Source organism: Hyperolius riggenbachi, chromosome 10 (assembly GCF_040937935.1).
Source record: "Hyperolius riggenbachi isolate aHypRig1 chromosome 10, aHypRig1.pri, whole genome shotgun sequence".
NCBI lineage: Eukaryota > Metazoa > Chordata > Amphibia > Anura > Hyperoliidae > Hyperolius > Hyperolius riggenbachi.
The window spans coordinates 184,036,722-184,062,586 of record NC_090655.1 but is presented as its reverse complement, the minus strand read 5'-3'; the positions used below and the strand labels follow the sequence as shown (position 1 = coordinate 184,062,586).

The following is a 25,865-nucleotide window of genomic DNA, read 5'->3' as shown; positions in this document are numbered from 1 at the left end:
AGATGTTGTGACCATTTTGGTCATATATCTTTGTGTAGTATGACAATCTAAGGGAGAGGAAAAGTTGAGAGAGAGAAATCCTGTATACAATTAGGCTGCACCACCAAATTAGTCAATTAGGCTCCTGACAAAGTAGTCACGTGGACAACGCCACGCTGTGAGCGTTCTGTGTGCCTCCCTCCGCCCTCCATTGTCGCTGCTGGTGATTCACACGGGGCCCTGTCCTGGAAATATGTATGTATATCACCCCCTGCATCCCCTTTCCCTATATATGTTGCCTATCATCAAATACATATGTTTGTGAGCATATCTCACTCTACACCACTTGATATTTATTTGCACTGGGTTTGCACCATTGACTCTTGTATTTAGGCTGTATTCACACTTAACAGCATTCAGCACTAATTAACATTTCCTGGATCCGGGTCCTATTTACTTCCTTTTGGGTTCGCTTTGAACCAAAATGAAGATTATGCAGCTATAGGGTGAATACTGTATATTGTGAGGTGAGGCACTTTTACCATTTGTATCTCCTCCCACATTACGTTGTGTCATGGAGGGTTACTCATATTGTGCGTTGCACATTTTTAAATGGTTTTAATTATTTGTACCTCAGTGTTTTTTCAATAAAGTTGTTGTAATTGACTAATTTGGTGGTGCAGCCTAATTGTATACAGGATTTCTTTTTCTCTCAATTTTTCTTGGTACTTTTTAAACCTGGGGTTTGAGCGCCACAATCTTTGTTTGGTGTGCGGATTTATCCTTTTTTGTATAGTACTACAATCTAAGGGAGGAGTATGGAGAATTTGATAAATTCAAGATATAAGATACGGCTGGGTATGACCCTTAGCACACAGTATTTCAAAAGGGGTAGGTTCATCCAAGAGGGAGGAACCGTGGAGTGTAGGAGAGTAATGTATTATCTGATGATAGTTATAAATTAGGAGAGGCGATAATTGAACTGTAGCTTGTTCTACCAATAGAAGCTTCCGAGTCAGAGGGTCGATAAGATGTCTAAGTTGAAAGACATCCTCTCTAATCCATGCATTTACGTAGTAGATGATGAACTATTAGCCAAATCAGGATTAAATAAAATGTTAATCATGGATGAAGCGTTAAAGACCAGAGGAAATTGAGATTTAGAATAAGACTAAATTCTTTTAGTGAAGAGAATGGTTCTTAACAAAGCTGCATTAGATGGGTTATTACGAGATGACCATAAAGGGGAGCACAGATGCACCAGAGCCAACCACTGTTTCTCAATCTCCATCCATTTGGAGTAGGCAGGGCAATGAGCCCAAGGGATAACGTCCTAAGTGTGTCGCCAAGAAATATTTAACAATATCAGGCACTCCAAGGCCACCGTACTCCCTCCTGGTCAACATTACTGAATCAGGGATTCGATGATACTTAGAGGCCCATATACAGCGTACTATATCTTTTTGCAGAGACCGTAAAGTAGACATGGGGACTCGTACTGGAAGGGTTTCAAATAAGTACAATATTTTGTGGAAAACCGTCGTAGAGGTACTATAAATTCTTCCAAAAAGAGTGTTTTAGGGAAGACCACTTAACTAAAAGGCGTCTTATTTCTGATATGAGAGGAGGGAATTTAGCGGCGTATAAATTATATAATTATATGTAGGCGTGATGTGAACTTTATTTCAGGGAAGTAGTATACCACTTGAAGAAGAAGGATTGAAGTGATGAAAGCTGGTGCGGGGGAACACCAATAGGCAAAGCCTCTGTCTTGGATATATTAATCTTATAACCTGATAGATTGCTTAATCCCTGTAAAAGCTCATGCAGATTAGGAAGTGTAATATGAAGATCAGTGAGAGTGAGTAGTATATCAGCAAATAGCAAAAGCTTATAATGTTTGTTCCCCAGTTGAATCACTGCTATGTCCAGCGACTCTCTTATTGCTGATGCTAGGGGTTCTATGCATAAAACAAAAAGAAGGGGTGAAAGCGGGCAACCTTGCCTTGTACCAATTCATATAGAGAAGACATCTGAGGTAGGATGGGATAATTTTACTTGGGCAGATGGAATAGAGACGTGAAAGTGCTTGAACAAATGAGCAAAATCAAGGTGTAATATCTCCTCCCGTCAATATGCTACTAAAAAGTTGTAGTAAATCGGGTCCGAGTATAAACGGGTTTAATACATCCTGATATGTTTTGTAATAAATGTATGGGACCCCATCAGGACCAGGGGCTTTATGTAGTGGTAGTGATTTAAGGGCCAGAAGTAGTTCATCTTGATCAATAGAGGCATTTAAAGCGTCCACGTTCTCTTGAGTAATTGTCGGTAATTTAGTTCTAGAGAGGAATAAATTAAACTTGTCAAGTGTCACAGGAGCCCTAGTGGTCTGAACGCACTTAGCCTTCTAAACGGTGCCAGCGCACAGATCGTGCGAACTCTGGTCGCAGTCAATGCACAGGAACCGTTAAGAATTAGCCGCAGACAACCCAGAAGGGAGCCTGTGAGACACGGGTAATTACAACGTACACACGATTCCACGGTATCTGCCACCACCACTGGTATGGGCCAGTGGACCCGATTTACTGACTGACTAGTCCTGCGAATAAAACGGTTAAACACACGGTATTCTGTCTAGCCAACAACAAACAAACAGTAGCGTATCTTCAGAGACCCGGGATCAGTTCTGTGTGTGCTGATAAGCAGGGTAGCGGACAGTGAATGACTTGGAGAAAGTCGTTTATTCACGCAATATAAATAATTAATATATACAGACAATTATTAAAATCAACAATTATTAAAACAGTAATAGCCAGTATAAAAAATAAAAGAAGGGAGAAAAATACTTAGTTCCTGGAAAGATGTCCTTTTTGTGGAAAAAATCAGAGTTCTGGGTTTCAATCAAAGTTCAGAGTTCAGACCAGGTGGATGCCAGCATATCCTCAAGCTGGCACCAATGAGTTCAAGATGTTTTCAGGGTGGAGGACACTGAGTTTGGGTCCTCTGCCATTCTTATGCCCCTGATTCAGTAGGAGGGAGTGAGGGCGGGCCCACACACCCCCTTAGAACATGAGATGAGTCCTCCCCTTGTCCTGGGAACCAGAAATCATACCTTAACCATATATGGGCTCTATCTCACAGAACCGTACAGGTCAGGGCAGATTTACTAATATTTTCAGGTCTGCCTCGATGTACCCAGCAGCCTGATACCAAACATGAGGGGTGGGACCCCTGTGGTATCATTAGGGCACTGTTGAACTGCCTAACGGGCAGTCTTTACCTCAGAAGGTTCTGAAATGTTCTCAGAACCAACGCCAGACCGGGCCCTACATGCTCTGTTAGTTTGGAGGGTCTGCCAGCCTGGCAACACAGAAAATATGATACATATAGCCGTTTATGGAATATGATCTACATTTGGGATTGATAGCAGGTCATTCCTAGGTGAGGTTCTTTTGAAGCTGGCAACAGCAAGCCACATGTCAGCTCCCCTGCTGGGGGAAGGAGCCGGGGTGTCTGAGTTTTCCCACTCTAGATTGCTTCTGTCATGGTGCTTGCCACCTCTACCTGATGGATGGGCCATCAGCACAGCTTGAAGCCAGGGACTCTTCTGCAGCAGATTAGGCCCCAGGCTCATTAGCATATCAAAAGAGCCATCCTGCATGCCCTGCTGATGCTATCTCTCTGCTGAGAAAAAGACTTCAGCTGCCCCTACACACTCAACCCAGATTGTATCGATTTGAAGCGCAATCGATGCAGAGAATCGAGTGCGATCGCTTTTCTTCACGGGCGGTTACAGGACGCGCCTGCGGCCCCGCAACCGTCCGTGACATCAAGGTTAAACTGAGGATGCCTGCCCTTATCTAGGCAGGAGTATAGGGCTTTGTAAAATTCTGCAGAAGTATTGGCTATGGTAAAAATGATGAGTTCCCAAGGGGTCAATAATTTTATCATTGGATTACCTTGGTGCGTGTGACCTTGAAGCATTTGCACCATTAATGTATGAGGTTTGTTAGCTTTATCATAGTAAACAAGAAAGAACCATAGCAGAGATTTAACCGAACGAGCAACTAGAAGATCTTTCAGCTGATGTCATAATTTTTTAATGACTTTAGTGTAGTAAGGTTAGGAGTGCGAGAGAGTATTCGGCTTCAGCCTGCCTGATGCTGGGTACACATGATACGTTTTTACGCTCGATTTCCCACCCGATCGTTTTTTTCCATTTGATTCTCCGCTCGATTCTGCGCTCAATTCTCTTATCTTCCGCTCGTTTTTCTTATCTTTTTCCATTCACTTCTATGAGAAATTGAGTCAAGAAACGATTGGAAGGAAATTATCTATCAAACCCATCTATCGGAGGTAAAAACGTATGGTGCATTCCTAGCATAAGAGCGGATGTAGTCTCACTAATCAGCATTAGCTTATCTTTCTTACGTCTGGCACCAAGAGCAATACATTGACCTCTAAAATAAACCTTGTGAGCTTCACAAAGGAATGACGTTTTGTCTACAGAACCAGCATTAAGTAAAAATAATTCTTGCAGGGAAGCTTTCAGGATAGTTCAAGTTTTTTCTTAGTTACATAGTTATTTGGTTTGAAAAAAAGGCATATGTCCATAGAGTTCAACCAGAGAACAAAGTACAACACCAGCCTGCTCCTTCACATATCCCTGTTGATCTAGAGGTAGGCAAAAAACCCTTACAAGGCATGGTCCAGTAAGCCCCGAAAGGGAAAAAATTCCTTCCCGACTCCAGATGGCAATCAGATAAAATCCCTGGATCAACATTACTGGGCATTACCTAGTAATTGTAGCTGTGGATGTCTTCATTTTGTAAGACTTAATCATTTAGGCGCCAATGATAAAGTATCAAGTGCAAGCTCTAGGGTAATGAGAGCATGATCAGACCACGTTATGTCTAGAATATCCACTGATTTCATGAGTCGCAAAATGGGGCAGTTACTAAACAATAATCCAATCTAGTGTGCGTGTGATGTACGGGGAAATAAAAAGTCTATCGTCTTTGGGTAGGATCTGCAATTCTAGCCGTATCAATCAAATGACTGGTCCTAAGCTATTTACGAAATGCCCGAGCAACTTGGAGGATAAGGCTTATCAAACAAGTTACGATTGAAATGGGGAGAATAAAGTACATTCAGATCTCCACCCACTATTATGGAACTGCAAGCCATATCAGCTATCAGATTGAATGTTTTAGATAGAAATGGCATCAGCTGCTCGAGGTTGTCGAGCTGCCCTTTCAAAGCTTCCTTACGTTCATAAAAATTAAATTTAACAACAACATCCCGATGTTTCACTCCCGGTTCAGGTAGAGACCCGAGCGAGCTATGTGCCCCGTCTAGCCGACAGTCAGTAACAGGAATAGAGGGAAACAGCTGTTGAAACAGATAGCAGGAAGGGTCTAAGCCAGGCATGGGCAAACTTGGCCCTCCAGCTGTTAAGGAACTACAAGTCCCACAATGCATTGCAGGAGTCTGACAGCCAGAAATCATGACTCATTAATGCAAATGCATTGTGGGACTTGTAGTTCTGTAACAGCTGGAGGGCCGAGTTTGCCCATGCCTGGTCTAAGCTCTTGATCTTTGACAGTTTCAGGGATCCCTTTAAAGTGGAGATTTTGTTGTCGATCTCTGTTTTCCTGATCCTCCTGTTGAAGCTTTAAAGTGGTTACATCCATTTTGAGAGTAGCATTTTCCTCCCCTAAAGCATCAACATAGTCAATAATTTGGTCCATTTTTGTCTCAAGATCGTTTGTGCGATTGCCAATGGAACTAATCTAAGATCTGATGCTAATTTGGAAATTTCGCAAACAAGGATGCTAAACGTTCATCCAACACAGCAACAGTAAGCGTTGGCAAAGTTTGGGTCTCGACAAGCGGGTTAGACTCCATTGCAAAAGCTTGAAAAGGAGTCCTAAGGAAGATTGACACTGGCAATCAAGGTGATAAATGTCAGAAAGAAATCCAAAAACCTGCGTATAGAGTGAGGCAGAAGAGAGTAGGTAGTATAGGGGTCGATCTAGAGAGGAATCAGGACAGTCACAGACCATGAGGAAATACATGAACTCAGTTATAGGGATCATTTACCTTCAAGTGGAGGCAGCGGAGGGAGACAGTAGCAGAAACTGCGAGTTGGAGTACCATAGAATGTCTTCAGGGATCATCCGAGACATGCAGGAGCTGATGGAGAAGTCCGGGATAGTTTGGAGGTGATTGCCGACTTTAAGTGTAGTGTGGCTATAAAGCCGGGGCCTCACAAAAATCCTCTGTCCAGGATAGTGATGCGGCTGGTGCGGAGGTCTGAGATGGAGTCCGGGGAGGAAACCAGAGGCTCAGCGGGGCACAGGGGGACCTATGGAAGAAGATCCCTCTGTAAAAAGATAAAGGAAAGCTTGCCCACTTCCTTAGGCCAAATAAAGTGCCACTAAATGCTGGTAGCCGCATGTGGGGGGCCCCATGTGCTTTGTACTAATAAACCATTCATCTTATGTGAATTCGTCGTCATTGAGCCACCTCATTTTTTCCTTTTTAATTATTGATTTTAGTGTATTTTATTCTCCTTGGGCGCCTCTTTCCTTTATCCTTTATTCCCCCCCCCCCCCCTCCCTTGTGAGGTGAGTTCCATATGCCTGATCCCTAGTGGTAACAAACCACTCTACAGGTGATCTGAGTGCATGTGCTTTTTGCAAGAAAGCGACCATCTCCAGGTTCCTTGATAAACCCAAGAGCAGGGGTTATACATCACCTGTCTGAAGTGGTCAGTTGCCCCTTGTGCATTCCACCTTTGTATTATTCATCATTCCTTTATTATTATTCATCAAATACGTGACATACTGCACCATTTCGGCTCCCGTTGTCGCTGTGTTTTTTCCTCGTTTAGTTTTTTACCCTTATCTCCAACTCTCTGTAGAAAGAAGCAGGAGTAGCGGAGAAGAGGAACTTTGGAGGCAAGCTGGAGGGAGATCAGGCACTAGCCGTCCATACTCCTTGGCGTCCAGCCATGCCCCTCTTCACTACTCACACTTAAGTGACAATATAGGGAAACAGTAATTTATAGTGCATGTGTGCCAATGGGTCAGGGTGAGGATTGCCAGTGATGATAAAGATAGGAGGCAAGACAAGGAGGAGCACCCCGGCCTGAGAGGTAAGGTACCGCTGCTGCCGTTATATTTTGCAGGGGCCGTGGGGATTGTTATTACCTTGGGGGTGGCTGAGAGACAGCCTGTCGGGGGCCTTTTGGCAGATACAGCTACTATGCTAGGGCCCCAGGGGACCACGCTTAGTTTAGGAGGGGAAGACAGCATGGGGGAGATGCTCTGCAAGACTTCCCAGTACCATAAAGATACACCAGGTTTAGAATATTATATATTAGTGCTTCTAATATTAGTACTGATATTTTACCATGTCACACTTAGTATGGCTGCAGTGCTGGTCAGGGTCGGACTGGGACACAAAGAGCCCACCAGGGAAGTTTCAGCCTGGGGCCCACGCGCCCCCCGATTTGAAGCTCAGATACCCATGTACACTGTAATTTTCACGCAGATGTCAGTGCTATATAAATACATAATAATTTGGTAGGACATTAGACTATGACTACTGAAGGGAATAGATAGCGAGGATAGTACATGATCTGACTGTGCAGGGGCTGCTCCAGAATTTTTTTGGGTGAGGACGGCAGGGGGCTATGCAGGTGCTGGATTCACTGGCGTTGGAGCTTGGTATGTGTGGCGCACAGCTAATAAATGTACATGAAATAAGTAGGGGTGTTATTCACAGAAAGTCGGTCTGCCCAGATAAACTTTAGATAAAATAACCAAGTAGTTACATGGTTTATGATAATTCATCAAGCAGTCACATGCCGCTAAATAAAAATATTTAGTCACACACCTCCAGATAAAATAATTAAGTAGCCAGATGCCTTACAATGAACAAATTTTATAGCCAGGTGCCGTATGGTGTGTACACACTTTAAAGATAAATGAAAGATCTTAGACCGATTTTACCACCTTCCATTTAGTATGAGAGCCATACTTTACACAGTCTATTCTATTGAGCTGAACTCCCCATCAGATAAAAATCTTTGCAAGATGCTGCACACAAAGATGCTGTACACATGCAACAGATCAGTATTTGCAAAAGATCTGTTCCTGCAAAATGCATTCATAGTCTATGAAATCTGCAGATCCTCATACACACCTTTGTTTAACAGACATTCATCTGCAGATCAGATCCACCAGGATGGATTTTCAGATATGCAGATGAATGTCTGTTAAACAAGGTGTGTATGAGGATCTGCAGATATAGACTATGAATGCATTTTGCAGGAATGGATCTTTTGCAGTAACAAATCTTTTACCAATACTGATCTTTTTAATGTGTACAGCATCTTTGTGTACAGCATCTTGCAAAGATTTTTTTATCTAATGGGGAGTTCAGCTCAATAGATTAGACTGTGTAGCCTATGGCTCTCATACTACATGGAAGGTGGTAAAATTGGTCTAAGATCTTTCATTTATCTTTCAAGTGTGTACACACCATTACAATGAATAAATTAAATAGCCAGGTGCATCATAATAAAATAAATAAGTACCGGTACCCGAGTGGGCCCTGTATACATAAATTAAGTAGCCATGTTTTCCAGAAAACAGAATTAAGTAGCCATGTGCCCATATATATCAAATTGCTGGGCTAGGGGCTGTGCTTGGTGCTGAGCTGGGAGCTTTGCTGTGCAGTTTGCTGGGTGCTGAGCTGGGAGCTTTGCTGTGCAGTTTGCTGGGTGCTGGGCTGGGGGCTTTGCTGGGCTATTTGCTGGGTGCTTTGCTGTGCTATTTGCTGGATGATGTGCCGTCATTTTGCTGGCCTGGGGCTTTGCTGGGTGCTCTGCTGTGCAATTTGCTGGGTACTGTGCTGCGTGCTCTGCTGTGCAATTTGCTGGGCTGTGGACTTTGCTGGGCGTTTGGTGCTGGGCAATTTTCTGGTGCTGGGTTGGGGGCTTTGCTAGACTATTTGCTGGATGCTAGACGCTTTGCAATTTGGTGGACTAGGGGCTTTGCTGGCAGCTGAGCACTTTGCTTGGTGCTGGGGGCTTTGCTAGGCGCTTTGGGCTTGGTGTTGCCTTGCTGGGTGGTAGGGCTAGCGAGCGGTGCGTTGAGTGATACTGACTGCGGGGAAGGGAGCCAACATCATTCCACCCTCCCTTTCCATGGGCTACCTTCCTGTATCCCCCTGCAGAGCTAGCGCAGCTCTGCATTGACTCACTTACTCCTGCTCGGCTCCATACAGTGTCCGTGCCGGCTCCCCTCTCGCCGATTGATCTCTGCATGACGTGTATCATGTAGAGGAGAGAGGCAAGGTGAGGCCAGCACTGCGATTCAAATGTGTTTATTGGGATAAGGAATTGTAGAAAACACCTACAGTCGGCATTAGGTCGGATGCAATGCGGATGTGGTGGGCGCTAGGTCTAGGTCCCCCTGCGGACGTCCGTTTCGCGCGTCTAGTGCTTGTTCACCGCAATGAGGTAAACAAGCGCTAGACGCTCGAAACGGACGTCCGCACGGGGAACTAGACCTGGCGCCCACCACATCCGCATTGCATCCGACCTAATGCCGACTGTGTTTTCTACAATTCCTTATCCCAATAAACACATTTGAATCGCAGTGCTGGCCTCACCTTGCCTCCCTCCTCTACATAAGATTGCTGTTTGCCATTCAGCCTGTGCACGCCCTTCAAAGGGATAAACACTTTCATTCAATACAGCGAATTAAGGTGCAGTCTACATCTCCTGCTGCCACCTTTAAGAGTGCCGGAATCTCACTTTTCTTGCTTTGAACTGACAATGTGTATCATGTGTCATGCGTCACCCCTTCCAACCCCGCACAGGAACCTCCCCCCCCCCCCCCCCCCCAACCCCCAACATGTGGTACTTGAAGGTTCAAGTGGCAGGGGCCCCATAAGAGAGCGGCACTGGTCCCATGGCAACTGGCACTGGTGCCATTTTTAAAACACAAGAGGGCCCATCAGAGATTCTCCCGGGCAGCTCAGTCCCACCCTGGTGCTGGTAAGACACCAAAAGAGAATCACAAAAGTCTAGAATATCTACTGTACTTTTTGACTGATTATAGTTTTACTAGACAAAAAAAAATTCAAATGTTTTGTTTAAAAATAAGAATTAATCTCTCTCAACCATTAAGGCCTCATTTCCACTTCCGCACTATGTGCAATGTGGGTGGAATGACACTGCATTGTACGCGGTTCTACCAGAAGCAGTTGCAATTTAATTCATTTATAATGAATGGAATCACACTGCATTGCACAAAAATGCATGCAACCATGCCTTGCTGTGAATAACAGCGCATGGGTAGAAAAACTGTATTGCTAAAAAACGCGTATACAAAACATGGCCTCAGACTATCCAGGGGTCACAGGTGAAGCCAGATGACCAGGACTGAATTATTTTCCAAGAATCCTTAGATATGCACTGGAGTAAACTTTCTAAAATTTGCCCATGTAAGCAGCAACATAGGTAGTTATGTCCACAAATATTGAAGGGAATAATACTGAAATAAAAGGATTGCGTTAAAAAAATGCTTTAGTTTCCTCTCATTTTTATGCAATTGTTTTGTTGACCCCACTGAATTAAAGCTGAAAGTCTGCACTGAAACACAGTTTCATTGTTGTTTCATTTAACATTCATTGCAGTAATGTACAGAATCAAAATTAGAAAATTGTCTCTTTCCAAATACTTATGGACCTAACTGTATATCTGCCAAAAGAGCTCTTCTGCTCTCTGTGCCACATGATGTTTCTTTTCCTCAAGGCTTATGCCTATTAGTGCTCACAGTGCCTTCTGTCCAGAAGGAAGAGGGCAATCCAGCACACAGACTCTCCATGCCAAGGATTGTAATGAAATAGTAGGTAATACAATCACCTGCCATAGAGGCTAGTTTCACTAGCCAGGAAAGCAAAAGCATTATGTATGAACTACAGAGGTCAGTACTGTGACATTAAGATAGAACACGCCATTACAACTGTAATTGCCATATGTGACCAGCAGGGAGCTGTGCCTTCCAGGTGTGATTTAATAGAAAGACAAATCATTGAAGTTCTTCACGGACCATTTTTGCCACTTACACACAGTGTGTCTAAAAAGTTGTTTTGTTTAGAAGTCACCTGCATTAATATTAAATTATTAATGGCACAATAAGAACAGCTATATTGGAGGTAAATATTCCCATATGCAGTAGTAGTAATTGTTAACTGTGTGAGAAAATCAGTATGTCACCCTTGCTCCAGGATAGAGGATGATGTCAGTAGGACAAAAGTGTCTGTAAAATGTGTATACTGTTGGTCTTTTCCTGCGTGACCTCTGTTCAGCGCAGCACTCACTTTATCTGGAGATAATGGGTGTGAGCTGGAACAGTTCAAGTGTGAAGAGGTTAAAGGTAAATATTGAGAAAGCACAGTAATTATTACAGTACAGGCGCTGAGGGCCACGTGGCAAGTACACATGCCATTACCTGTGCAGCATGCATAATTCTATATGTACAAAGAAAAGCAGATATCTACATGTGTTTCATTTCATACATTCACGAGATTAGAATTATTTATATTCACTGGAGGAAATGTATATGTCATCTGTGAAATAAAATTTTATTTGGTGATCTTATTGATATTACAGGTATATGCCATAATAATGCACATACCATAGTCAATAGTGTACCCTTTCTGAACTCACAACAATCTCTTAGAGTACAGTAGTTTCTTACTAGGTTGGCACAGGTCTCCTGAAGGATTATGGCCCATTCTTCTATTGCAAACTGTTCTAGCGGGTCCAAATTGCATGGTTTCCAAGCCTGGACATTCACTTTGAGCACCCACCACAGATTCTCAATATGATTGAGGTCTGGGCTCTGTATAGGCCACTCCATGATCAGTTTTGGGAACCAATTTCGATATATGCTTGGGGTTGGAAGATCCAGCAACTACCTAAGCCTGGACTACGAGCAGATTTCTGCATATTCTCCCTCAAAATGTGAATGTAATTTTATTTTTTCAAGATGCCATGTACCCGAACAAGGCTCCCTGTGCCTGAGGCTGCAAAGGCCACAGCATTATGCTCCCACCACCATGGCTAACTGTGGGAACTGTGTTTCTTGGGTTGAAGGCCTCTCCCTTGCTTTGCCAAACATCAATGTGCCCAAACAGTTCCAGTTTAGTCTCATCAGTCCAAAGCACAGGCTTCCAAAACTCATCTTTACCTTTCAAATGTTCACAGGCAAACATCAGTCTGGCTGTGATGTGCCACTCTTTGAGTAAAGGGGTTATTCTGAGACGATGGCCCTGAAGCCCTCCCTGATGAAGAGCCCTTACTACTGTGTTCCTTGAAACATCAACTCCAGAAGAGGTTCTATTAGGTTTCATCAATGCTGCAAACATTGGGAAGAAGTTTAGGAAAATGTTCCATAATTCCTGGGGGTCTAATAATTTTGGCCTCACCAGTATGTGGTTTCAATGTATGCTCAGTTTACAATTTACAACCGTAACCCCATAGTATTCTCTTTCTTCACAGGAAGTAGCAATATGGGAGAAACTCTGCCTACAGGACAGCTCTCCAACATCCCATGGAGAAGGGCTGGCGTCAAGTACACCAACAATGAGGCCTATTTTGATATGATTGAGGAAGTAGATGCAATCATAGACAAATCAGGTAAAGAATGGTCGTTGAACAAATTTGTAACTATGATAAAACTGGTAAAATTGAGCCTGGTGACTGATCTCTGTAGAAAACCGTACTATGAGTTTTCAGACTGACACACACAGTTCAACATTTTCATAATTTTCTATCTTAAGATCCCATCTTCTTCCACCTTCCATTCAGAGGAGTGAGATGAAATGAAACCTATACAACATGAAGGAGTAGCTACAAAGCTCACAATGATTAGGAGCCGTTGCGTAGTTACAGAACCGCGCACCCCAGTGCAGATTTTAATTACTCACCACATTATGGTTTTTAGAACCACTATAATGCTGATTAACCACTTCCCAACTGAGGGGTTTTACCCCTTGACCACCAGAGCAATTTTCACCTTTCAGCGCTCCTTCCATTCATTCATCTATAACTTTATTATTACTTATCACAATGAAATGAACTATATCTTGTTTTTTTCGCCACCAATTAGGCTTTCTTTAGGTGGGACATTATGCCAAGAGTTATTTTATTCTAAATGTGTTTTAATGGGAAAATAGGAAAAAAATGTGGGAAAAAAATTATTATTTTTCAGTTTTCGGCCTTTATAGTTTTCAAATAATGCATGCTACTGTAATTAAAACCCATGAAATGTATTTGCCCATTTCTCCCGGTTATAAAACCGTTTAAATTATGGCCCTATCACAATGTTTGGCGCCAATATTTTAATTGGAAATAAAGGTGCATGTTTTTCAGTTTTGTGTCCATCCCTAATTACAAGCCCATAGTTTTTAAATATTTATGTCAAGAGGGTATAACACTGTTACTTTATAAAGTTCAGTCCCTAAGGTAACTATTTATGTATTTTTTTTAATTGTAATTATTTTTTTTTTTTTAAATTAGAAAAATAAAATAAAAATTGGGGAGTGTGGGAGGTGAGGAGTTAATTTTTAGTGTAAAACTAATTTATTTGTACGTAAAAAATGCTTTAGGGTGTAGTCTTACTATTTGGCCACAAGATGGCAACAGTAACTTTTTGTTTAACCTCCTTGGCAGTAACCCCGTGTGTGACACAGGGTAAGCTGCCGGAGGATGCCGCTCAGGCCCTGCTGTGCCGATTTACATCATTTTTTTTTTTCAAACACGCAGCTAGCACTTTGCTAGTTGCGTGTTTGGTCTGATCGCCGCCGCCGATGCGCCGCGATACAGGCGCCCCCCCCCCGCATACCCCTTGCGCAGCCTGACCAATTGCCACCAGGCTGCGCTATGGGGTGGATCGGGATTCCCTGTGACGTCACGACGTCGATGACGTCACTCCGGATGCGGAATGCGGAAAAAGCTGCGCATGGCCAGTCCTGACTGGCCTGTCGGCAAAAACGAAACTAGCTGGCAGCAGGGGACCAGAGGATTAGTGAGTGGCTGCGAGGGCACAGGACTGCTGCAGGGGGCTGGTAGAAGCCCCAGGTGAGTAAAACTATTTTTTTTTTCTGGCTTAAGGTTCACTTTAAGTGGGTGATATTATAGTTTAACAGTGTGCTGACCAGGAAGCTGTTATGGGGTAACGGCCATTTTTAAAATGTAAGACAGAGCATTCCATTAATCACAGTGTAGAAACGGGACAGAGGAGAGGAGAAAGAGATTGATGAGTAGATTACACAGTCTGTAATAATGACATGTTTATGTTTATTTTGACTTTTAATTTTCAGTTCAGTTCTGTGCCTCTCTGGCTGAGCAGCTGATGGCTCACCCAACTCTTCCATTCCAATGTTTACCTGAGTTATCTGCTTGTGTATTAGTCAAGACAGGCTGCATCATTTCTGGCTAAATGAGGATTGCTTCTTCCTTAGTGGCCCCCTCCATTACAGTCTGGGTGTTTTAAATGCCATAGCAGCCCGCAGGACACAAGCACTAGCAGGCAGCAACATTGCTGAGACACAGAAGAACAGCGCTGAACCCCCAATGACCCCTAGAGAAGACTCCATTTTCAACTGAACACTGTGATTTACCATTATGATATGGTCAATAAGGTAAACATTGCAGGAGCTGTTTTTCATAGATGGGAAACAAGTCAGATGCAATTGACACTAAGACAGATAATGTCTGTAGGAACTGTAGTGAAAATAACAGTGAATAAAATTGCTCATTGTTTACAATATTCATTTATAGATCATTTAGTGTTTTCCCATTGTAAAATCTTTCCTCTCCCTGATTCACATTCTGAAATTTTTCACTGGAGGTGACAACTTTAGTTCTGCCAGGTGATCTGTACAGAATGTTCGTTATTAAGAGTTCTATGCACAGAGGTAGATGGTGCCTGCTTGGTAGTTGTAAAAAGCCATTATTTCCCACAATGCAGCAAGGTTCACAGACTGCAAACTGTCAGGACCTAGGTCATGACATCAAAATGTGAGAGGGATTTTACCACAAAATCAAACATGCAGATCCCCCTGATGATCTATTCGACAAAAGATAAAGCTTTCTCTTTAAAAAGGGGGCATCAGCTACTGATTGGGATGAAGTTCAGTCCTTTATTACAGTTCCGCTTTAAAGTTAGTGTTATGGACAGGTCAGGAATTCGTATTATGCTAGGCCAGGGTTATAAGTAGGATAGAAAATGTAGACAAGCAGTACAGAGATTTCGGGCACAACACCGTGGGTTAGCATGGTCACCTTGCAGAACTACAATCACAGCCATATTACTGTGTACATTGAGTGCAGTGGGAAATGTCTGTGATACGTAACAATAATTGATGTTACCGTTTCTTATCCATATTTCGGCACCAAAGTGCAATGCCAAGGTATCCACATACAGTAAATGTATTTTTTTATTTATAAAAAGCACAGTATTTATTTTAAAATGACAGTAGTTTGTGTTATGATGTGATTTTAGATTCGGATAGAATTGAGTTGAGTTCTCTCTGTGATTTGAACACATTATGTTCACCCCTAAAGGTTCCACTGTGTTTGCTGAGATTCAAGGAGTGGTAGAAGCCTGTGTCAAGCTGACTGGGATGCCTGACCTCACGTTGTCTTTTATGGTAATATGATTATAAATGTGATTCTTTTTTTCATGTATGTTCCTGTTTTGAAATGCCAAGGGCATAAAAGAGGCAGCTAGGTGTTGAAAGTCTTGTATAAATAAGTTGATAAAGTTTGGACTGGGTTTCACATTCTACGTAGCTACCAAGAAAAAGTATTGTATATGTTTGCACTGAAATGACATGAAACTTACAAAATTTTTATTTAAGGTCCACATGCACAGCCTAGATTATTTCTGACCTGTCCGATCTGTTTCTGTTCAATAAATTGATTGATTTTGCAAAGTTATCATCAAAAATCAATCCCTTTATTGATTGAGAGCAGTTTGGATAAGTACACATGATACAACTTCCAGTCAGATTACCCATTGATCGGATGGGGAAGTTGCATAATGTGTTCCCAGCATAACAGTACAGACCATGTCAATAAGTATACAGAAGACAGATTGACTGTTCATTTATAAAACATAAAAGAAGCTGCTTGCTGAAAAGAACGTTGCTGGTTAACAAGCTATATGAACACGGGGGTAAATGTCACCCAATACAATCTTTATTAAAATGCACTATACTTTTTTTCCCACTGCCGCTTACAGTAGGTAGTAAGAATCTGACAGATCTGACTGGTCTAGTCCAACTCCTCATGGAGTATTTTCAGGGTTTAGGCCATACTTTTGGACATTTGAATGTGGAATTAAGATTGCGTCATTAATGGGCACCTTATGGCTATATTCACAGCATACGTCTGTATACATATTTCTATCTGCAAGGTCCTGCCACTTATGACCCCACCTATGTGAAGCATCGTTGCAATTATCACTTATTGTTTTGATCTTTAGACTCACTGCATAATGCTAAATGATCTTTTAGCAGTTTTCGTAACATATTGTGATTGTTTAATGGACAACAATACTTGTTTTCAGAATCCTCGGCTCCTGGATGATGTCAGCTTCCACCCCTGTGTCCGATTCAAGCGATGGGAATCAGAAAGAGTCCTGTCATTCATTCCTCCAGATGGAAACTTTCGGCTCATGTCTTATCGTGTCAGTTCACAAAAGTAAGTACTGAGAGTACAATATTGGTGTGAAAGAATTAGTGTCTCACAGTACAGACTTACAGTACAAACAACTAATAGTCTAAGATCAGTCATGCCAAAACTGGTATTTTTACCCGGTAATATTTAGTAACTTGCTTCCCTACAAGCTTCTTATAGATGGTCTTTGCAGCCTTCATTGACTAACACTTTGTACTTTATTTTATGTCTTGCCCACTCCTAACAGCCCTTTAGTCCTACAACTGATTTTGAGTGTAAATACCGCTGTGCCCCAGCCCCTAGTATGATAAAGTATTATCTCCCCCACTACCAATGCCCAGCCAAATAGGCAATTCTACTGAATCACAAAACTCCCAGCTACAAAGAAAACAGAATAAGGAGTAGGCAAATAAATAAAAGAGTAAAATATATCAATTTAAAACTAATTGCAAAAAACTTTGATTTATAAAATAACTATCAGGGCCTGTTTCCACTTGTGCGGTGGGAATTGCCGCGGAAAAAATTCTTATGCTGATGCAAATTTTGCATGTGGTTGTATGCGAATTTTCATGCGAATTCACATACGACTTCGCATGGCTGACTATATATGCGAATTTAACCATGGCAATGCATGCATGCTTTTCCATTGTTTCTATGCGAAATCGTATGCAAATTTGCATGAAAATTCGCATACCAAAACCGCATGCAAATTTCCTATTAAATACATTGTATACGAATCGCATAGCGGTATGCGAATTCTGATGGCTCTGCCGTGAAGATTTTTTCTGCACAGAAAAACGCTCAGAAATCCTGGCAAGTGGAAACAGTCCCATCCACTTTTCTTGTCTATGCGAATATGCATGCAGGAAATGCATGCAGATTCACACTAGTGGAAACGGGTCCTCATACTGGTATGGAAGCCAAAACACCTTTATTCCTCCCTTTCAAAAGGAAGACAGTGAGGACCAGAGACCAGTAACTGCAACACTGAATCGGTATCAACAAAAAACATCATTATTCAGGTATCCAGATGACCAGTAATCCAAACAATTGGAAAGTGTCCAACGCGCTGGAGATCAAAAAAAGTAAAAAATATTAAATAAAAAAAATCTAGGTCTAAAGTTTTAATGGTTCACCCGGCATATACTGCCACATGTCATACTTATTCAGCTTCCATAGAAAGTAATGAAAACCAGTCGAACTTTTTATCTCTTTCCTGCCAGTCAGAGTGTTTGTCACAGCCATAACAGTTATTTGAAAGTGGACTTGAAGTGTAAAAATAAAACCCACATTTTCAGACTGGGCAGCAGACGTTATAATACAGTAGCATTAATACATTTTTAAAAACTGATCTTTTGTTCCACAAAATCCAGATTTTGTTGGTTAGCCATGCCCTCTTCTGAAAAACTGCCATATTAAGGCTGCATAGAGATCGTGCCATATGTAGGTAGGAGATGTTGCTTAGAGCAGCCCAGGAGGCGTGGTATGAGACGCCCTGCACTTCTCCTGTGCCACTAAGATCGCTGGACACATATAGAAGGATTGAAGAGAGGAGTAGAGTGCAAATCACAGTAGGAGGCCTTTCAAGGCTGTCACTGTACTTCTATGTTGCTTAATATAGAAATAATAAAAAAAAGGACACGACATCTCACTATTCAGAACAATTAGAAGTTTTAATAATGGAGCCAGCAAAAGTGGTTTTGGAGAAACGGAATCAGATGCGACACTAGAATAGGGCAAATACTAGGAAAGAACAAACCTGACAAAAGAAAACTTTAACTGTTTTAGGTAACTTGCAGATTCACAGCTTTCTTGTCCAACTTAAAGTGAACCTCCGGACTAAAAATCTACTAAGCAGAACTGAAAAGGCTTGGTGTTTCTTTTATGTGTGTATATATATATATATATATATATATATGTGTGTGTGTGTATATGTAGCTGATGCTGCATTAGGTGAAAAAGAGGGGGAGTGTCTCTGCCATTTTCTCTTTTTTAACACACTGGCCTACATGCAATTCACTTTTTCTCCTGGGTTTTCTCTTAGGAGATTTTCATCTTCAATTTAAATTAGCTTTTAGCACTTTGCAATGGAAAAAGTCCCAAAAAGTAGGTGAAAAAGTACTATCAAAATTATTTTGAGCATTTGTTTGCTTGCTGGTGTGTAAAAGACATTTTGTTTACAAGTTATGAAAATATCACCAAGAGAAAACTCAGTTGAAAAGGTGAATTGCATATGGGCCACTGTGCATAAACAATTGTATTTATTTTTATTTAAGTATTTCTGTAGCGCCGACATATTAAAGCGGACCCAAATGAAACATTTTTATATTATATTTAGTTGCACTACTCTGACACATACAAAGATAAATAAACACTCTTTCAAGCCTATAAGCATTTCAGTGACTGCTTTTCACCCTTCTCTTTTCATAACTAGGATTATACTGGGGCAGCCATTAGCAATTCCTCCTGTGCTGGACACCATTTACTCCATCAATTTGCTGGATCCTGTCCCGGCAATTTGAAAGGAAGGGAGGGGTTCCTCCAATAAATGTAAAATATTTTATATTTGTCATCATGCAGCTGAAAAAAGGCTGCTATTTATTATTATAAGTTAGAAAATAGATTTTATTTATGAAATCTTGTATTTTTAATTTGGGTCCACTTTAAGCAGAGCTGTACAGAGTATATCGTCACTAACTGTCCCACAAAGGGGCTCACAAGCTATTCCTTACCATAGTCGTATATCTATATCGTTAAGTGCATGTATTCTAGTCTAGGGACAATTTTTAGGGGGAAGCCAATTAACTTATCTGTATGTTTTTGCGATGTGGGAGGAAACCGGGGTGCCTGGAGTAAACCCATGCAGACACGGAGAACATACAAACTCCATGCAGATAGTGCCCGGGCTAGGTTTTGAACCCGGAACCAAGCGCTGCAAGGGAAGAGCACTAACCAGTATGTCACCGTGTTGCCCAATCTGTTTTTAACTGGTCTGTATTGGTGTAGCCGAAGTATAGCAAAAAAAAAAAAAAGGGGGGGGGGGAACCTTCGAAATAAATTGTTGTAACGCACATTTTTGGTACTGTCCACAACCTAAGGTTTATTGCACATATAAATTGGACACAAGGGTCCATATGCAATTAACTTTTTTCTCTCTTCCGGTTTGTCGTAAAGGTGACATTTTCAAACTTGTCAAAATGCTTTTTAACCACTTGACGACCGCAGTGGTAAACCCTCCCCCCCCCCCCCTCCCCTAAAGACCAGGCTCATTTTTGCATTGCTGGGCTGTGCAGGCTTTTCAGCCTTCTGCACAGCCCAGCTTAGGTGCCCAGCGATCGGACTCGCCTCCTTTTTTTGTCCCTAAGGGGACATGCCACCGGAGGGGTCCGATCGCTGCAGGCTTTATTTTTTTTTTTTCACATGCCTCAGCGAGGCTCTCTCTCCCCGTCCCCCTCCCTCCCCTTCCCTCCTCCCCTCCTCCCCTCCATGAACTAGGATTGGAACAGGACAGCGATCCGTCTTGTTCCGTCTCTCATAGGCATCAGCCTGTGAGAGGAGGGCACTCCCCGGGCAATCAGAGGCCGGGGATCGCCGATCTGTACAGCGCTGCGGCCTCCGGCAGCACTGTACGTTTGTAAACAAAGGGGATTTCTTTCCCCTTACGTTTACAAGCAGCCTGCTAGCCGCGATCGGCGGCTAGCAGGCTATTCACAGAACTCCGTTCCGTTAAGAGGCAGCGAACGATCGCGCATGCGTGTGGCCGTTCCCTGGGAAACTGCAGCCCCAGGACTTGATGCCAATTGGCGTTAGGCGGTTCTGGGCCTGGCGCCGCGGTCACGCCCATTAGCGTGAGGTGGTCGTAAAGTAGTTAAATCACCAGCAAGCCCAAAAAAATAATGATTTTGATAGAACTTTTTCCATTGCAAAATGCTGAAAGGTTATTTTAAATTGAAGATGAAAAATGATCTAGGAGAAAATTAAGGAGAAAAAGTTAATTGCAAATAGACCCAATTGTCTAAAACAGAGCTTCCAAACCCTATCCTCAAATCCCACCTTGTTTTGTACTTGTTTTGCAGAAAACCACAAATAGTTACAGGTGAGATAATTAGTGTCTCAGCAGAGCTCATTAACTGCCTCTGTGGACTTCCACAAAACACACACTGTTGGTGGTACTTGAGGACTGGGTTGGGAAGCCCTGCATCACTGCTTAATATGGAAATTGTCTCTGATAGTTAAACACACCTCCAGAACCACTGGAATGCAATTAGGTGTCAGCTTGATATTACAGAGCCAATCTAACCCAACATGCATACAGACTGTTTTGGACTGGTTGGTCCTCATCAGTGTATGGCATGAATTAATATGGATCTATATGGGGTAGGACGTGAAACACGCAGGCCCATATGCAATTAACCTTTTCTGCCAAGTTTTCACCTAGGAGATAATTTTTCATGTTCTCTTCAAAGTAACTTTTTCAGCACTTTGCAATTGAAAAAGTAATAAAAAGTTGGTGACAAAGTATTATCAAAATTATTGTAAGTATTTTATTTCTTGCTGGTGATTTAAAAAGCATTTAATTGACAAGGTGTGAAAATATCACCTAGGAGACAACAAAAAGTGAATTGGGTTCCAGAGTTACAGGTTGCCCAGCAAGCTCATGGTGAACCAGAACACCTAGGAGTGTGAATATGACCAAAAAGATTCCGTACTAAAATGGTATGCAAAACAGAATTTTGCCTTCTTAAAGAGACTCTGTAACAAAACCTTCAGCTTTATTTCTTCTATCCTATAAGTTCCTATACCTGTTCTAATGTGGTCTGGAATGCTGCAGCCTTTTCTAATTGCTCTGTCTCTGTAATATATCTAATCTTCTTTTCTTTGTCAAGCTTTGTCGACCCAGGGAGAAATGCACTGCCTCTGCTGTGATAGGGACAAGTTATGAACGCCCCTCTCTGCACTCCTGGCTGCAAGACTCACAGAGGTGTGACCTTGTGAACAGCTGTAAGTGCAGAGAGATCAGTGCAGAGCTCATATAAGCAGCTAAGGCAACAAGTGGTGGGAGCAACAATCCAGCAGTCAAGTCAGGCTTGAGAGGAGCCACTGCAAACAGGCACCTACTCTGATTATGTATTTCCTGTTTGGCAGCCATCTTCATTGTTTACAAAAACAATGAATAAAACAGTGATTTTATCACCAAGAAAGCAGCAGGGAGCTTTGAAAATATCACAGAGGGTGCTAGGAGAAGACAACAAACAGGCTGGTACGTTCATGTAAGATTTGCACAGTACAGATTCTCTTTTAAACAGAAGGCATTTATTAAGGATGGAGTGTCCATTTGAGGTGTCCCACAGTACATCACTGCTGCATATGCAAATTGTCCCTTTGTTGTCCATGATAGCTAAACACACCTCCAGAACAGACAACAAAGGGATGATTTGCATATTCAGCAGTGATGCACTGTGGGACATCCCAACTGCTCACTGCAACCTGCATAATCGCAAATACCTTCTGTTTTAAGCAGGCAAAATTGTTTTAAAAGTCTAGTAAGTAGACTTTTTAGTCCTTTTCAGACCCTTACACACTCCTAGGAGTTCTGGTTCACCATGAGCTTGCTGGGAAATCAGTAACTATTAAATTAAGCAAGTATTCTGATCAAACATCTACTCCATTTTTTAGGGGTTTGTTTTTTTTTTACTACCCAAGCCGAGCAGAAGATGGAGTCAGTGAGAGATTTGGAACGGAGCAGCTACTGATCCAGCTGACTACTGTTTATACGAAACTAAAATGTTGGTTTGGGTGGGTTTACAATTTAATATTTGACGTTTTTCAATCCGGACTATTGATCGTGCTCTGGTACAGCATGTTTTACGTTTATGTATTTGTAGATTGTTTATAAATAATGCATTCTTAATCTTCTTATAGCTTGGTGGCTATTCCTGTCTATGTAAAGCATAACATTGTTTTCCAAGAAAACAGCTCGAGTGGAAGGTTTGATGTTACTGTGGGTCCCAAGCAAACCATGGGCAAGACTGTGGAAAGTGTGGTGCTAACTGCACACATGCCAAGAGTTGTCCTGAACATGAACCTTACTCCAAATCAAGGAGCCTACACTTTTGATCCTGTAACAAAGGTATGTCAGACACATTCTTTAACCTGTTCAGCTGCCAACCGCCTAACACCAACCAGCAGTGGGAGCGTGGCTCGCTGGGGACCGCCTAATGCCAATTGGTGTCTAAGTGTGGTGAGTGGGATTAGCAGGGAAAGTGTGCTCGCTTGCCAGTGCGCGCCTTCCCTATGGAGACACAGAGCTGTGATCAGCCTTCCAGCCGCGAACGGAGATGGCAGGCTGAAATAAAGATAAAATTGTTGTGTACAGCTCTGCAATCTAGAGCAGCGCTGTACAGAAGCCATCCATGTCACTTAACTGTCCCTAGCAATGATTCACAATCTAATACCATGCATAGGCTGATGCCTATGTATGTATAATGTAGTGTATGTATCGCAGTCTAGGGACAATTTTTTGTGTTTGGGGGGGAGGGGGGTGAATAAAAGAAATAGTTTAAAAAAAATCATTTTTCATTACTAAAAAAAATATACTAAAGATTGCAGCAGCAATCAGAGACCACCAGAAGATAACTCTTTTTTGGGGGAAGAAAAGGAGGTAAAAGTCATTTTGGTGGTACATTGTAAGACTGCGCAATAAGCCGTAAAAGCTGCGCAGTGCTGAATTGTAAAAAAAAATGGCCTGGTCACTAGGGGTGTGTAAACCTCTGGTCCTCAAGAGGTTAAACTCACCCAATGGCACAGTTTCATCAAATATTCACTATGGCAATGTGCAATCAGTGGGTAATGTTCTTCATAAGGCCTCTTGCACACTGCAAGCGATTCAGATTCAGATTCCGCTTTTTAATCTGTTTTTACATCAGATTCAGATTCTGATTTGCAGTGTGCAGGGAGAAAACTGCAAATCTGAATCTGAATCGAAAGTAAAAACAGATTAAAAAGCGGAATCTGAATCTGAATCGCTTGCAGTGTGCAAGAGGCCTTAGCCAGTGTGCCCAAAAATGTGTAAGGAATCCACCCTGGCAGATCGAGGTATTAGCTGATATTTATTGCTCAGTGGTAGTATTGGGTGGCAAAGTGTCATGTCACCTGAAGGAAAAGGGGACGGAATAGGCTCTGATTAACTTCAAGTGTATTTAGATATCTCCAAGCATTTCCAGTGGCGATATAATAAAAGTGATTAATAAAACTTAAAGTAACCCTGACCTGGTCTTATAAACTTTTAAAGTGTAGCTGTCGGGCATAAAATCAAAAATCAATTCTTTATTTTTATCTGGTAAACAAGTAATAAGGATGCTAACCAGGCAATCCAAAAGTTAAAATCTCTATTACTTTTCTTGTTTATAAATGATCATTCCCCAGTTTACCTTGCAGGGCATGATGGGTTGTCCTTTTTTGCTTCTGTACATTAGTTAAGGGGAAATAAAGAAGCAAAAAGAGACAACCCAGCATGCCCTGCAACTTCCTTTGTGCGGCAACGTACCAAATAAGAGTCAGGTAAACTGGGGAATGATCATTTATAAACAAGAAAAGAGGCGCCCCACATGCGGCTTGTTATATACAGCGGCACTTTACTTGGCCTGAGGAAGTGGACTAGATCCCACGAAACGCATTGCCTGTGCTTATTATCTCTAATAAATTTCTATCATAAGTGATTGTCCTCCGTGAGGTAAGCCACCTCATCGTTTTTTATTTTTAGTGTTTTTAGAGTGTTTTATATCCACTGGGCGCCGCTTCACCATTCGTGAAACTGGGGAATGATCATTTATAAACAAGAAAAGTAAGATATTTTAACTTTTGGATTGCCTGGTTAGCATCCTCATTACTTGTTTACCAGATAAAAATAAAGAATTGTTTTTTTTTTTATTTTATGCCCTACAGTTACACTTTTAAAAATGTTTTATTGCTGGTGCACTTTGCCACAGCACCATCATCCCCCCTCCAACGCCCCCTGTTTGTAGTAATTGAGGTCGAAAGGATATCCATCCTCAGTTATCACAAGCCAGCACACAGCGCAGAGACCCTGCACAATGTGTGTAATGAATCGGATACGGAACTAAAGCGGCATGTGGAGGGGGCGGAGTTATAGGCGCACATCGGGAAGGAAGAACTGTCATTTTCTCCCTGCTCATATCAGGCCCGGTTCACATTAGCGGTCGCTATCCGGATTTTCCTGGTCTGATCCGGACCGCATACTGTACAAACGGAACGTACGTTCCGCACAGCAATGTAAAGTCTATGCGGACGTTCACACGTGTCCGTTCCGTACAGTACGGAGCCGGATCGGATCCGGACTCTTTTCCAACATGCGCTATTTTTTGGGTCCGGATCTCCGGCCCACGCACCCGGACCGGAGCCTGACAGCACCATCAGGAACACAGAAACCAATGGGGAACGGAAGGCACAGAACACACTGCCTACAAAAACCTGACGTTCTACCCCACTTCCTCTGCGTATGCAAGCGGCCATTTCGGATGGGGACATATGGGCCAAGCATGTCTGGAGTGGAGCAGCAGTGACAGACGTGCTGGAGCTGTTTGGCAGAATGGTGGAGGTGAGGCCTACAGCGGAGGAACCTGATTCTACACGTGCACCAGGTGCACCTTCTGCTGACCCCAACATTTTTTTTTTTTTTAAATTTCGCTATTTTTTGCCCACGGATCCGGATGGCAGCCTGATGCATGCCTGATACAAACGGACCGGATCCGGATCGGAACCGTACGGTTCTGATCAGGATCCGGTCCGTTTATTTGCCAAAACGCAAGTGTGAACGGGGCCTTAGACCTTCTGCCTCAGCCAAAGTCTATGGGGTCCACAGGGGGTACTGGAGGGGAGAGGATGGTGCTGTGACTGCACCAATGTTAAAACATTATTAAAAGTTTAAGGGGAGGGGGAAACCGGGTCAGTGGTACTTTAAGCTGCATAATTTTAAAACAATTGCCGTCTTGAACTGATGCATATTGGAACATAATGGTGGTTACAGCATTCAACTGATGCATATTGGAACATAATGGTGGTTGCAGCATTTCAACTGATGCATATTGGAACATAA

At 42.4% G+C, this 25,865-nt stretch overlaps 1 protein-coding gene across 1 annotated transcript in view; it reads left to right on the top strand.

Annotated features, from left to right (window-relative positions):
• AP3M1 (adaptor related protein complex 3 subunit mu 1) overlaps positions 1-25,865 on the top strand; it is an 83,935-nt gene that overhangs the window by 46,775 nt on the left and 11,295 nt on the right. The window contains exons 4-7 of the mRNA XM_068255378.1: positions 12,566-12,703; positions 15,635-15,720; positions 16,641-16,774; positions 22,673-22,880. Coding sequence (XP_068111479.1) covers positions 12,566-12,703; positions 15,635-15,720; positions 16,641-16,774; positions 22,673-22,880 — 566 coding nt within the window. The remainder of the gene's footprint in view (positions 1-12,565; positions 12,704-15,634; positions 15,721-16,640; positions 16,775-22,672; positions 22,881-25,865) is intronic.